This window comes from Salmo salar, chromosome ssa22 (genome assembly GCF_905237065.1).
Source record: "Salmo salar chromosome ssa22, Ssal_v3.1, whole genome shotgun sequence".
Taxonomy (NCBI): Eukaryota; Metazoa; Chordata; class Actinopteri; order Salmoniformes; family Salmonidae; genus Salmo; species Salmo salar.
The window spans coordinates 10,522,853-10,538,704 of record NC_059463.1 but is presented as its reverse complement, the minus strand read 5'-3'; the positions used below and the strand labels follow the sequence as shown (position 1 = coordinate 10,538,704).

The window sequence follows — 15,852 nt, the reverse complement described above, 5'->3', positions numbered from 1 at the left end:
GACACATTATTCAATTTCTGTTAGTCACATGTCTGTGGAACTTGTTCAGTTTATATCTCAGTTGTTGAATCTTGTTATGTTCATACAAATATTTACACATGTTAAGTTTTCTGAAAATAAACGCAGTTGACTGAGTGGACGTTTCTTTTTTTGCTGAGTTTAGTATGCATACTTTGTGTATTTCATATTTATTGCTCTTAGTTCTCGTGTGCTTTTTTCTAGTAATACATTGTTGTTGATTATTGTACTGTTGGGTTTTGAGTTAGCAAGAAAGGCATTTCACTGGACTTGTGCACGTGACATAAAAAATGACACTTAATAAGATGAACTTAACGAATGGAGAGAGACGATGGAGAAGAAGCAAACCTACCGCACTGAGGAAGAAGACCATGCAGCTAAGGGAGAAACCACTGGTGTAGCCCAGGTAGCCTGTAGAGCACAAAACAATGACAAATGTTATATTAGAAACAATGGAATAGAATTGTGAGTTCATTGCCATTCAACCCACATCTGACTCCTGGAGTTGTAATTTACAGGGAGGTTTTCTACAGTGTTATATTGAGTTGGGTGACTACACTAGAATTGGAGAAAGGCCACCTCCGATTACATGTCTTTAACATGGACATGAATACCAGTGTAGAGTGAAAGGAGGTGATTGATTCGCTTAATTTCTTGAAATGAAATCAGTGTGCTGCAGGTGCATGGAGCCACCATAATTCCCAGTGGATGCAATGTGTGTGTGATGCAAGGTCTTATCTGTGTTAGTGTTGTCTTCTGCTTGTCTACTCCATGTTTCTGAGCTCCGTGGAGACATGAAGCTAATTGGGCCTCTGACATTTCCACGGCAGCACCAATACCAGGACAGGAGAGAGGGAGCGCTGTGAGGGTCTGATAGGCTGCTGTGTTACACGACCCATGAGTGTTGTCAATGATGTCAGGACCTCCACATGTCAATGGGAACCTTATCACACCCCTCTATTCCTCCACCTCATCATTTAAATCACACACACTACTGTTCAAAAGTTTGGGTTCACTCAGAAATGTCCTCGTTTTTGAAAGAAAAGCACATTTTTTGTCCATTGAAATAACATCAAATTGTTCAGAAATACAGTGTAGACATTGTTAATGTTGTAAATGACTATTGTAGCTGGAAGGCGTAGGCGTACAGAGGCCCATTATCAGCAGCCATCACTCCTGTGTTCCAATGGCACGTTGTGTTAGCTAATCCAAGTTTATCATTAAATGATAAACACAACACAACGTGCCATTGGAACACAGGAGTGATGGCTGCTGATAATGGGCCTCTGTAGCTGGAAGGTGTAGGCGTAAAATAGTCATTTACAACATTAACAATGTCAACACTGTATTTCTGAACAATTTTGATATTTTGGACAAAAGAAATTGCTTTTCTTTAAAAAACAAGGACATTTCTAAGTGACCCCTAACTTTTGAACGGTAGTGTACATAAATACAGTACCAGTCAAAAGTTTGGACACACCTTCTCATTCAAGGGTTTTTCTTTATTTTGAATATGTTCTACATTGTAGAATAATAGTGAAGACATAAAAACTATGAAATGACACATCTGGAATCATGTAGTAACCAAAAAAAAGTGTTCAACAAATCAAAATATATTTTATATTTGAGATTCTTCAAAGTAGCCACCATTTGCCTTAATGACAGCTTTGCACACTCTTGGCATTCTCTCAACTGACTTCACCTGGAATGCTTTTTCAACAGTCTTGAAGGAGTTCCCACATATGCTGAGCACTTGTTGGCTGCTTTTCCTTTACTCTGCGGTCCAACTCATCCCAAACCATCTCAATTGGGTTGAGGTCGGGTGATTGTGGAGGCCAGGTCATCTGATGTAGCACTCCATCACTCTCCTTCTTGGTCAAATAGCATTTACACAGACTGGAGCTGTGTTGGGTCAATGTCCTGTTGAAAAACAAATGATAGTCCCACTAAGCGCAAACCAGATGGGATGCCGTATCGCTGCAGAATTCTGTGGTAGCCATGCTGGTTAAGTGTGCCTTGATTTGTGAATAAATCACAGACAATGTCAACAGCAAAGTCTCTTCATCTTATTAGTGTCCTTTAGTAGTGGTTTCTTTGCAGCAATTCGACCATGAAGGCCTGATTCACACAGTGTCCTCTGAACAGTTGATGTTGAGATGTGTCTGCTACTTGAACTCTGTGAAGCATTTATTTGGGCTGCAATTTCTGAGGCTGGTAACTCTAATTAACCTTTTGACAGCCGTGTGTGTACTTTTGTAGTGGTGGTACAGCGAACTTGATTAGTAACCTTGCCGGGGACCTTAACACCTTATCTCCCAGAGCATAACGGCTTGGCTTTAGCTCTGTTAAGTAAAACAGTATTGAGTTGTGTAAACACAGGTTTGGTTTGTTACCTGGTTGGTGACACATACAAGGTTGATGTTATTTTGAGGGAAAACAAAGAGGTTAGAGGAGGGGAGAAGAGGTGCAACTTACCGAGCTGCTTCATCAGGGCCAATGGTAAGATGATGCCAATAGAGACCATGACCACCAAGTAGTTCCCATTCAAGTACCATAAACTAGTGAGAGAGCAGAGAGAGGGAAAATAAGACAGAGGAGAGAGGTTACTTACAGCAGGGGTTTTCAAACTGGGGTCCACAAATTACTTTATTTATTTATTTTGAGGGGGGGTAGGAATATATATATATTTTTTTATTAATATCGCTAGCTGCAACAAAATACCACTCTGGATACTGTTTTTATGTCTCCGGGTCCAGTATGAAGGAAGTTAGCGGTAGTTTCACGAGCCAATGATAGCTAGCGTTAGCATAATGACAGTTTACAGCAGGGTTCCCCAACTGGCGGCACACGGTTGATTTTATTTGCACCCCAGTTCTCTTTTTATTTTGTTGTTGTGGGACATAAGACTAAAAACACCAGCAAATCAGCTCCAAGTGATTTTCATTTTGGAAATCTGTTCCAAAGTATTTCCACGCATAGAGAGATATATGTGATCATATACAAATGTAAGCAAGGTTTGAAGTTACTGTTTTAGTCATTACAACCTATCCAAACCAAAAAAACATGGTTAGATGGCAGCATTCGCACAAAACTGAAAGTGCATACCACCACATACCACCGCAAAACGTCAGTACAGAGACAAAGTGAAGTCACAATTCAACGGCTCAGACACGACTTCAGACAATCACGGATTATAAAGTGAAAACCAGCCATGTCGCGGACACCGACGTCTTGCTCCCGGACAAGCTAAACACCTTCTTCGCCTGCTTCCTAGGGAAACACAGTGCCGCCGACATGGTCCACCACAGCTCCCGTGGACTGTGAGCTCTTGTTCTCCGTGGCCGACGTGAGTAAGACATTTAAGCATGTTAACCCTCACAATGCTGCCAAATCTCTCCCTATCCCATTCTGTTGTCCCAACTTGCTTCAAGATTGCCACCATTATTCCTGTACCCAAGAAAGCGAAGGTAACTGTACTAAATGACTATCGTCCCATAACACTCACTTCTGCCATCATGAAATGCTTTGAGAGGCTCGTTAAGGATCATATCACCTCCACCTTACCCGACCCCTTAGACCCACTGCAATTTGCAAACCACCCCAATAGATCCACGGATGACGCTATTGCCGTCGCATCTGGGACAATCAATTTTAGAATAAGACTGTAACATAACAAAACGTGGAAAAAGTCAAGGGGTCTGAATTCTTTCTGAAGGCATTGTATATATACAGAAGGAAAGTACTCAGACCCCTTGACTTATCTGCATTTTGTTACATTACAGCCATATTCTAAAATTGATTACATTTATTTTTTCCCTCAATCTACACACAATACCCCATAATGGCAAAGCGAAAACAGGTTTAGAATTTTTTGCTAATGTATTAAAAAAAACAGAGAGAGACCTGATCTCCCCAAATACAGGTGTGCCAAGCTTGTAGTGTCATAGCCAAGAAGACTCAAGGCTGTAATCGCTGCCAAAAGTGCTTCAACAAAGTACTGAGAAAATGGTCTGAATACTTATGTAAATGTGATATTTCAGTTTTATAGTACATTTTGTTGTGGAAAATATTCCAAAACCTGTTTTTGCTTTGTCATTATGCAGTATTGTGTGTAAAGCTGTAAAGTCAAAGGGTCTGAATACTTTCTGAATGCATTGTATGGACAGTATATGTATAGAATATATTGTCTCTTAGCTCTTAGCTCCATGCCAAACTGTGTAGAATTGCTGGAAATGAGCTTCAAAACTGAAACACTTTATCTATGCTGCCAAGATACCTTTCTAGCAAATAGACTATGTTAGAGTTTACACTTCCTTTTCCAATGGACTGTGGGGAGGTCAAAATAATGAAACTGTAAACCAAATCTATTCATTTTAAAAATGTTGATTCCTTTACTTTCCATTATCATTCATCTGATGACGGCATGTGCTGACTGGTCGACTGAGTCACTGCCAGTCTGAGTCACTGCCAGTCTGAATAATAGTCTGCTCTGGTCTGTTCTGTGAGAGCCATAGAAACAGCCTTGATTTACAGTGGAACGCCTGTAGCGCTTATTGGGGAAATATGTCCATTTCTAACCGTTGTCGCTGCGAGACGTTGCTCTTTTCATCTGACACGCGGGTCTAAGCCACTCTCTTATGTAAGGCTACTGATTTATGTTGAAGTTTACGGTTCCAATAAGGGTGGCATATAGGGGCCTAAACAACACTGAGGTTGAACTTCTCAATGATTGAGAATCACCCTGTTCCCACGCTATCCCGCTTGCTTTTTGGCAGCTATCTCTCTCCTCATATCCCTCTAGTTATCCCCTCCCCAACCCAAATACCCTCAAGTACTAACTACCCCTCCAACCCAAACACACTTCACTTCAACCCCCCAGTCCCACACACCCACCCCCTCCCCTGACCCAAACATACTTTCCTTCCACAGGGCCTTGGCCTGAGCAGTGCTCCAGTACGTGTGAGGAGCAGGTCTGGGCTGGGAGATCCTATTCTTAGCCTGACTCCCCCTCCATCCCTTTCCCTCCCTTCAGCCAAACACTGGCCAGGCCCCTCTACATGCATCTCCTATACAGTATATGGGAAACACACGTCCTCCCATTAAAACTGTGATTTGCCAAAAAATTGGATTTGAGGGTCCTAAATAGCCATAAACAGTACATACTGTACCTATAACGGTCTGCATGTGTTCACATGTGCACTTCATGCATTTGTGAACGTCACCAGGCACTGAGATGTGTTACATGTTGCATGCTCAGTGTTGAGAATGTTGGATACATGTTTTACCCCATGGTCGGATCACATGGTGGCTTGGCACAGGTTGAGTGCCACTTACTGTATACCCTGGGCTCAGTCTGAGAGAACGATTCCTGAAATCGAATTGTCTTTTACTGTGTCTATGTGAAATACCTCAGGCCTGATTGGCCATGTCCTGCTGCTGCCACTTTGCTGTGAACAAGCTACTGTAGTTACATTAACACCAAGGTGAAATCAGTAGCAGGACGGCTAAATGCTACACCAAAATACAACCACAGCCTGACACGCTTTTCAGCGAGAGGGTCTTTGAGCCCTTGTTACAGCACATTGTATCCTACAACCTGGGTATGAGAAGCTCTTTCAGACATATAGGCTCCTGGTTAAGATGCTAAGGCTGTTATTCTTAAACTTCTCTGCGAGCAAGACCATACAACAGACAGGGCTGTCTGGTCCACGGCCCACAGTGGGCTAACGCACTGTCCTTTGTCTGTGTGTTGGTGTGTGCGTGGGTGGAGAGGAGGGTTGGAGGGGACTTTAGAGAGTCCCTAGAAAACAGGAAGCATAGACCGTGACTGAGTGAGTCCAGATGATTTCATTACAGATCAGGGTCTAGGGGGTCCTGGACCCTATGTCAGCCCCATGTGTGATCCACCTGTCCATCTCCCTCTGTCTCACTCGGAGTGTTTCAGATTCACAACACCTCATTTCACCAATACCGTTCATCTTCTACATACAGCATTCTATTCCCTGTATTCAAACCCTCTCCTGTTCTATCCAGCTGCCTGTTACCTATTGTACTGCTCTTCCTGAATATGTGGCCCTCTACCCATTCAACTCCTGAAACTCCTATTAGCTGTGTTGTGCATGCTTCTAAATCAAATCAAATGTATTTTATAAAGCAGGCAGTTGTCACTAAGTGTTTTACAGATACCCAGTCTAGAACACCAAAGGGCAAGCAATGCAGACGCAGAAGCACAGTGGCTAGGTGGCACAGTGGCTAGGAAGAAACCTAGAGAGGAACCAGGCTCTGAGGGGTCCTCACAAGGACAGTAAAATTTGGACAAGTGGGAACATTTCACCGGTACCCAAAAGGAAAAAGGTTATTTTAGGCTTAGGGGTTAGGGTTACAATTAGGGTTAGAATTAAGGTTAGGTTTAAAGTTTTTAGGTTAAGATTAGGGAAAATAGGATTTTGAATGGGAATCAATTGCTTGGTCCACACAAGGATAGTAAAACAAATGTGTGTGTGTGTGTGTGTGTGTGTGTGTGTGTGTGTGTGTGTGTGTGTGTGTGTGTGTGTGTGTGCTCACGCGTGCATGCGTGACAGGCCCTAATCCAGCCGTCAGACTGTATGAATCACTGTAAACCCAACTCTATTTAAAGAGCCCGAGGCCATACAGTGGGGGAAAAAAGTATTTGATCCCCTGCTGATTTTGTACGTTTGCCCACTGACAAAGAAATGATCAGTCTATAATTTTAATGGTAGGTTTATTTGAACAGTGAGAGGCAGAAAAACAACAAAAAAATCCAGAAAAACGCATGTCAAAAATTTTATAAAATGATTTGCATTTTAATGAGGGAAATAAGTATTTGACCCCTCTGCAAAACATGACTTAGTACTTGGTGGCAAAACCCTTGTTGGCAATCACAGAGGTCAGACGTTTCTTGTAGTTGGCCACCAGGTTTGCACACATCTCAGGAGGGATTTTGTCCCACTCCTCTTTGCAGATCTTCTCCAAGTCATTAAGGTTTCGAGGCTGATGTTTGGCAACTCGAACCATCAGCTCCCTCCACAGATTTTCTGTGGGATTAAGGTCTGGAGACTGGCTAGGCCACTCCAGGACCTTAATGTGCTTCTTCTTGAGCCACTCATTTGTTGCCTTGGCCGTGTGTTTTGGGTCATTGTCATGCTGGAATACCCATCCACGACCCATTTTCAGTGCCCTGGCTGAGGGAAGGAGGTTCTCACCCAAGATTTGAAGGTACATGGCCCTGTCCATCGTCCTTTTGATGCGGTGAAGTTGTCCTGTCCCCTTAGCAGAAAAACACCCCCAAAGCATGTTTCCACCTCCATGTTTGACGATGGAGATGGTGTTCTTGGGGTCATAGGCAGCATTCCTCCTCCTCCAAACACGGCGAGTTGAGTTGATGTCAAAGAGCTCCATTTTGGTCTCATCTGACCACAACACTTTCACCAGTTGTCCTCTGAGTCATTCAGATGTTCATTGGCAAACTTCAGACGGGCATGTATATGTATTCTTGAGCAGGGGGACCTTGCGGGCGCTGCATGATTTCAGTCGTTCACGGCATAGTGTGTTATCAATTGTTTTCTTGGTGACTATGGTCCCAGCTGCATTGAGATCATTGACAAGATCCTCCCGTGTAGTTCTGGGCTAATTCCTCACCGTTCTCATGATCATTGCAACTCCACGAGGTGAAATCTTGCATGGAGCCCCAGGCCGAGGGATATTGACAGTTATTTTGTGTTTCTTCCATTTGCGAATAATCGCACCAAATGTTGTCATCTTCTCACCAAGCTGCTTGGCGATGGTCTTGTAGCCCATTCCAGCCTTGTGTAGGTCTACAATCTTGTCCCTGACATCCTTGGAGAGCTCTTTGGTCTTGGCCATGGTGGAGAGTTTGGAATCTGATTGATTGATTGCTTCTGTGGACAGGTGTCTTTTTTACAGATAACAAGCTGCGGTTAGGAGCACTCCCTTTAAGAGTGTGCTCCTAATCTCAGCTCGTTACCTCTATAAAAGACACCTGGGAGCTAGAAATCTTTCTGATTGAGAGGGGGTCAAATACTTATTTCCCTCATTAAAATGCAAATCAATTTATAAAATTTTTGACATGCGTTTTTCTGGATATTTTTGTTGTTATTCTGTCTCTCACTGTTCAAATAAACCTACCATTAAAGTTATAGACTGATCCTTTCTTTATCAGTGGGCAAACATACAAAATCAGCAGGGGATCAAATACTTTTTTCCCCCACTGTAAACAAACCCCTACCAACCTTTGCAGGAAAACTGATGCATGCGCACAGAAAAGACTAAACCTTGCACGCATCAGTTTTCCAGCAAAGAAATTGACGATAAAGTGTGCGTATCTCCACGCAAATCTCAGACCATGCTTAAGCATAACTTCTAGTGGTTGAGCAACTGTATTGCAAGCAAATATTGTTATTTTGGGTGAAACGGAGGTGGTGCTTGATGCACAGGAATTATAATAATGGTACGCTAATAAAAACATTAAAGCGTAGGCCTAATCATAAAACAAATGCATTTCCCATTGGTAAGAAGATCGCATAGCAGCATGTCTCCTATTCATTTAACTTTTATTATATAGGCCTAAATCATAATCATATTGCAGGGCATGTCTCTCATTTTCTGATATGACTGGTTTATTCCCGCCACCGACAAGTATTAGGCTACCATTTATCAATCGCTCATTGAATAGACAACAATGCCTGACAGTAAATAGACCGGTAGCCTATGACAGTATGGGTAGGCTACAGTATTGCTGTGCGATAGGAGCACGACATAATAGCCTGTTTAATCTCAGAGCCTATACCAAGGCAGGAGATTGTGTTTCTATCATGTATTGATAAACAAAATATTGATACGCACACTTTCCCGTCAATTTCAAAATGTCTAAATACCAACCTCTGGGGAAAAACGTGCAAGGTTTAGTCTTTTCTGTGCGCACGCACCTTTGATAAATGAAACCAGAAAACTGAATGTTACAAAAGTACTAGCTGCTGGCCATTGGACAGAGAGAGAGAGTGAGTCTATAGAACATCTGTAAGTGGGTGGATGTTTGGGCGTCGAGAGGCTTACTCATGTCATGTTTGGGCCTGGGCTGACAATACATTGAGTGTGGCCTCTTGAAGTTGGCCACTTGTCAGCTGTCACATGAGCATGTGTGTGCGTGAACCAACATACTACTGGTTCTACCCCCAACATACACACCCCCACGTCACAATTTGAATCTGTCACACCCCTCCTCATCAACAACAAAGGGTGCTGATAGGCCTTCAAAGAGCTCTAAAATCCCTAAGGAGAAATATCTGCCCTCTCCCAGAAATGAAACACACACGCATAACTACAACACTGAAACACTTAGCTACAGGACACGAATAAACACAGACAGGAGGCAGAACATCAGGCCGGATAACAAACAGGGGTCAAACCTAGAGCAGAGAGAACGTATGGTGAAGCCGTCTCAACACCATTAACATAATTTTACTGCTCTTCTGGCTGCACTGCTGTACATTTATTTCATGTATTCAACTCCCCCTTGTCAACTATAGCCAGTGTGCTTTGATGCAGGGCTGAGCCCTTTGGACAGACTAAAAGAGAAGGGAGTTGTGGAATGACGCTTCCTAGAGCAGCCTGCCTGGCTGGCTGGTTGGGTAGAGCAGGACAGGGCTCAGCTCTCAGCACTCCCTGTCCTCTCCGGTCTAGTCCAGAGTTTGTTTTTAGATCCGGCCAGGGGGAGTAGCAGAGCAGGAATCCCCTTCTTACTGCCAGGGACTGCAGTTGCGCCCCAACACACCACCCCCATCACCACAATACTGCTGTTTGGAGCAGTTGTCACCTCAACCTGGGGGTTGGACCGGCAGAAGTGGTGTGTGCTAGCCATGCCTGACAATCCCCTTGGTTCTGTCTAGCCAATAGCAGACTCACGCCCCTGCCCCACCCCTCCCCTGGAATACTAGGCCAAGGCCACCAGGCCACTGTACACTGCACCAACCTCTGAGGACGCCACCCCACAGCCCATGCCAGGTGAGCCTGGGTAATGGTACAAGCTCAGCTACCAGCTAAAGCTACACAAGGCAGAAAGGGAAGTCTCTAGGCAGTGGCCTACATCTGAACGTTCAGCAGAGCACAACGGTGCGGAACATTCAGATATGAATATACTTTATAGAACAAACATGCCTCTGACATGTAGAAGAAGGAATCACATCGACTCTACTCATGCATTTTCTATGTGCAAACATTTGTCTACTAAACGGGGCACTGGAATGTAGAGAAATGTTCAGGTAGATCTAGTGGATAGACCAATGAGTACTCACTCAGCGTTGGGGTCCGCTCTACTGAAGGCCTGGATGACCAATGGGAACTCAGACTTGACGATGTACAGGTAGCTGGACATGGCTGTGAGGGAATAGAGACAGACCGAACTATGAGTGACACAGTCAGTAGCTTGGTATCCATTCAACTGGCAACAGATTTTCATGCGAATATTCAACAATCTGCATGAAATATGCACATTTTCCCACCTGAATTTTTTTTCTCCATCAAATTAACTTGATGGGGATAAAAGGCTGTGCATGGTGACATATTGCACAATAAAATAACTTAAATAATACAGTTGAAATGGGTTTCCATTGCAAACCAACTCTACTGATGGTTTGGTCCCAAAAAATGGTTTCGTTACATTGCGTATGTGCCCACTCTGGTCTTGGCGCGTGCGCTCTACCCAACAGCTGGCAGATACAGTGGGGGTAGGACAGACTATTATGGACTATTATGGAGAAACAAGCAATAATATTTTTATTGGTCAAACACCAGCAAAGCATCGATCATCATCGTCTCCAGAGTAAGACCCTCAACATTTATTGGAAAGGAGCATCAATCACCGCGTTCACTTTCACAACCTTGTAAAGTTAATCATAACCTATTTCAGCCTAATAAACGGTATGCTTTCCCGAGTCGTGGTGGGAGGACCACACGACATGTCATCTCATGATATGATGGTTATTATACCAATATTTGCACATAAAGGCATTTCCATATCCATTTCTTGCATTCTTAATTTTACAGACACAAAAATATCCCGCCTTATCTAGCGAGCGAGAAAGAAATACTTACAGATATCTAGAAAAAAATACGGTACGGTGTGGAAAGTGGGTTTCAAAAGGCATTAGTTGTAAATAGATTTAGAACAATTTAAAGCTATTTATCAGGTCCCGAAACAAATCAAAGATTGGTAACATGGCTTCTGACTACTGCTGACTGTGTCTGTCACAGCTAGGGATTTGCCCAAGCACACACACACGCAGCCAGCCAGGCAGGCAGCCACTGCACTGTTCAGTGGTTGTTAGCAGTGAGAGGGAAGTCTGACCATTGCCAACACACCACCACATCCACGGCAGCAGCTGTTTGACTTGCCTAGTTAAATAAAAAATATATATAATATATACTGGACGGCTGGCCTTAGATCCGAATACTCCCCTATATCATACAGAGAGACTAGAGATGGGGAGAGAGAGGGAGACAGACAAAGAGAGATATTTTCCTCAAATGTCTACTGTCATGTTTCCCAGACCAGCATATTGAAACCATAAGGGTTAAGTTAGGGCTGTATTAGCGCTATGTAAATATGGACTAAAGTATAGGTGGGTAATGTGAAGGGCTGCACTCCAAGTGAACAGTTTTAGGTGAATCGAACGGCCAGGAAGACGAGACAGTCTGCCTGTCTGCTGCTGAGCTTTGTGATTTATAATAACACCATAGCCTGTACAAACACACAGAGATTTGTGTTGTGGGACACTAGACCAGTGACCACAGTGACTTCTCACCTCCGATGTTCTGCAGTGTGATGGCGATACCGGCGGCCATCTTGCCTGGGGTGCCAAAGGCCCTGTAGCCAAGCTGTTCATAGGCTCGGATTCCTGGGAGAGGAAGCGGGTTGCGCAACATCATCATTACACAGCTTTACAGGGGGACACCCAGGTAGTAAGTTAAACAACACTTAGTTAGATAGTCAGTGTAGAATCCCCTGGTTCATTTACAGGTTTTTCATGCCGGGCCTCTATTTCCATGCTAGGCCCCTATAGCTGAATATGAAGAACAATATATAAGGTTTTGTAAACATCCTTAATGCTGGGCCATTGGGGAACTATTCACAGAATTACAGGGAAATACCAAATTAATCAAGACATGCTAGTGCGGCATCTGGCTCCATCTGGCCCAATCCCTGTGACTTGACACTGCAGCATCCCTCAATATGTAATACCATCATCTCCTATCAATGGTTCAGCAATAGTGTGACCCATCCCTACGGGTTACAGTGTTGTTACACACGCACTATTGAAGCATGAGGTCAATTGAAGACGAGGGCCAGCTTACCCACAATGCCAGAGGATTTGAGCAGCAGGTGAATGGAATAGCAGGAGAGGACCGCCACAACAGTCAGCAGAAACCTGGAGGAAGGAGGGAAAGAAAGTACAGTTGAAGTCGGAAGTTTACATACACTTAGGTTGGAGTCATTAAAACTTGTTTTTCAACGACTCCACAAATTTCTTGTTAACAAACTATAGTTTTGGCAAGTCGGTTAGGACATCTACTTTGTGCATGACACAAGAAATTCTTCCAACAATTGTTTACAGACAGATTATTTCACTTATAATTCACTGTATCACAATTCCAGTGGGTCAGAAGTTTACATACACTAAGTTAACTTTAAACAGCTTGGAAAATTCCAGAAAAGTATGTCATGGCTTTAGAAGCTTCTGATAAGCTAATTGACATAATTTGATTCAATTGGAGGTGTACCTGTGGATGTATTTCAAGGCCTACCTTCAAACGCAGTGCCTCTGCTTGAAATCATCGGAAAATCTAAAGAAATCAGAAGACCTCAGAAAAAAAATGGTGGACCTCCACAAGTCTGGTTCATCCTTGGGAGCAATTTCCAAACGCCTGAAGGTACCACGTTCATCTGTACATACAATAGTATGCAAGTATAAACACCATGAGACCACGCAGCCGTCATACGCCCAGGAAGAAGATGTGTTCTGTCTCCTAGAGATGAGCGTGCTTTGGTGCGAAAAGTGCAAATCAATCCCAGAACAACAGCAAACTACCTTCTGAAGATGCTGGAGGAAACGGATACAAATGTATCTATATCCACAGTAAAACGAGTCCTATAACGACATAATCTTAAAGGCCGCTCAGCAAGGAACAAGCCACTGCTCCAAAACCGCCATAAAAAAAGCCAGACTTCGGTTTGCAACTGCACATGGGAACAAAGATTGTACTTTTTGGAGAAATGTCCTCTGGTCTGATGAAACAAAAAAAGAACTGTTTGGCCATAATGACCATCGTTATGTTTGGAGGAAAAAGGGGGAGGCTTGCAAGCCGAAGAACAGCATCCCAACCGTGAAGCACAGGGGTGGCAGCATCATGTTGTGGGGGTGCTTTGCTGCAGGATGGACTGGTGCACTTCACAAAATAGACAGCATCATGAGGAGAATTATGTGGATATATTGAAGCAATATCTCAAGACATCAGTCAGGAAGTTAAAGCTTGGTCACAAATGGGTCTTCCAAATGGACAATGACCCAAAGCATACTTCCAAAGTTGTGGCAAAATGGCTTAAGGACAACAAAGTCAAGGTATTAGAGTGGCCATCACAATGCCCGGACCTCAAGTGTGTGCGAGCAAGGAGGCCTACAAACCTAACTCAGTTACACCAGCTCTGTCAGGAGGAATGGGCCAAAATTCACCCAACTTATTGTGGGAAGCTTGTGGAAGGCTACCCGAAACATTTGATACAAGTTAAACAATTTAAAGACAATGCTACCAAATACTAATTGAGTGTATGTAAACTTCTGACCCACTGGGAATGTGACGAAATAAATAAAAGCTGAAATAAATCACCCTCTACTATTATTCTGACATTTCACATTCTTAAAATAAAGTGGTAATCCTAACTGACCTAAAACAGAGAATTTTTACTAGGATTAAATGTCAGGAATTGTGAAGAACCTAGGTTAAATGTATTTGGCTAAGGTGTATGTCAACTTTCAACTTCAACTGTCCATGATAAGAGATGTCATTGCCTCATTTCAGTGCAATAAAAGGAGGTTAGTTGAGCATAACAACTAACAAGCTCAGAACTAACTGTAGTAGTGAACTCCTCAGCTCGTCTCTATCAATATGTAAGAATAGCACACACACACACACACATTTCTATGACAAGCCCTTGCACTTAGTGGCTTGACTTTGAGCCAATAAAACCAAAATAAATTACAGTTTGAGATTACTGCCTCAGTATAATTCCAAAAAGAAACATGTTAAGGTTTCACTGAAAAGGCATTAATTGTATCATGAAGGGAAAGTGAAGTACACTAGCTAGAACAAAGCCGACTGGCTGGCTAACTACCAACTGTAGCCATGTGATCTCAGGGCTCAAGCCCAGAGAGTTAATAAAGGCAAGTGCTTTCCCAGCAGACTCTAAATGTTATGAAAATGCTAATAATATATGATGTTGCCAACAGTCTGAGAAGATCATGTTGGGGTAAGAATTCAATAGCGAGTTGTGTGTGTGTGTGGGGGGGGGGGGGGTATAACAAAGGACATACCTCTCCTTCCAGCAATCCTGGCCCAGTGTAATCTGAGAAAGAGCGTTTCCCCACAACCCATCTCCCTCTTAGACCCCTGTGTCCCGAAAGGGAGACCAGAGAGGAGCCACAGTCTGCCTACAGAAGCACTGACCCCTGAGGAAGGGAGCTGAGCATTCCCCAGTCAGCATTCCTAGATGGTCAGAGGGCGCTCCCAGTACCGTCACCTTTCCCAGACCTCAGAGTCCGGCCCCTGCAGCCAGATGGAGGCCCCTAGACTACTGACCACAGTAGAGGTAAGGATCCTAGCATCTGGCCACAGTGTGGGCACATAGGTTGAGCCCTGACATTCTAGCACTCTAAATAATGCTGTGTTGAAAACAACCCAATTTGGGTAAATATTGGACCAAACACACATTGAGTTATTTTGACCCAGCCAGTTGGGTCACAAACAACCCATTGTTTTCTTTAAGTTGGGTTGTTGATGCTGGGTTAATGAGCTATGATCCACTGGGTCATAGCAGAAGACTGGAGGCGTGGCTTAGTAGGGGTCTGGCATTTAGGTAGTTATTTTTGGCCACCCGTGAGTAAATGTAATTTTCTGTTAATCTTTTCTGTTGTATTGTCAACAATGTTAAGGTTAAGCACTGACACTGTTGTAGCTTTAATAAGGCTTACACAAGAGTAGGGCAGTTATCCAGAGCCGTTTGGGCGTTGTGCCGTCTAACCTGAACTCCCTGGTGAAGGCCACGGGAATAATTTGAAGTTAGTTTCAAGGCCCCCAATTTGGGTCATATTTCAGAAAGTGCAAAGATTCAGCCCTGTGTAACAAACTCTGTGTCATGATTACTCAGGGAGAAAAAGTGGTAGATTCACGCACAGAGTGCGGCAGGTGTTTATTTCGCCTTCGCAGAAGGCAGGAATCGTGATCACAGGCAGGCAATGGTTATACACAGGTAGGCAAACAGGCAGGTGAATCAAAACTAGAACTGAAGGCTATAACTGGTTCTCACAAACGAGCTAGGAAAAGGCTTGGTAGAGACAAAACGAACAATACCTCACAAAGACACAAACAGAATGAACTGAACGAAATGAGCTGAGAGACCAGATGAACTAACTGACACAGGTTAAATCAATGAACAAAAATGAAAGACAGGGCTACGTTCAAGAACACAAAGATACAGGGCTACGTTCAAGAACACTTCGAAACAGAACACAAGGTTGACTAAGA

The 15,852-nt window shown here is 43.4% G+C and overlaps 1 protein-coding gene across 2 annotated transcripts in view; it reads right to left on the bottom strand.

Annotated features, from left to right (window-relative positions):
* The window catches only part of LOC106582752 (sodium-coupled neutral amino acid transporter 3), a 63,246-nt gene that overhangs the window by 6,916 nt on the left and 40,478 nt on the right, over positions 1 to 15,852 (bottom strand). For both annotated transcript variants that reach the window (XM_014166141.2, XM_014166140.2), the window contains 5 exons: positions 12,409 to 12,482; positions 11,859 to 11,951; positions 10,350 to 10,431; positions 2,494 to 2,576; positions 371 to 429 (listed from right to left, as the gene is read on the bottom strand). In XM_014166141.2, coding sequence (XP_014021616.1) covers positions 371 to 429; positions 2,494 to 2,576; positions 10,350 to 10,431; positions 11,859 to 11,951; positions 12,409 to 12,482 — 391 coding nt within the window. The remainder of the gene's footprint in view (positions 1 to 370; positions 430 to 2,493; positions 2,577 to 10,349; positions 10,432 to 11,858; positions 11,952 to 12,408; positions 12,483 to 15,852) is intronic.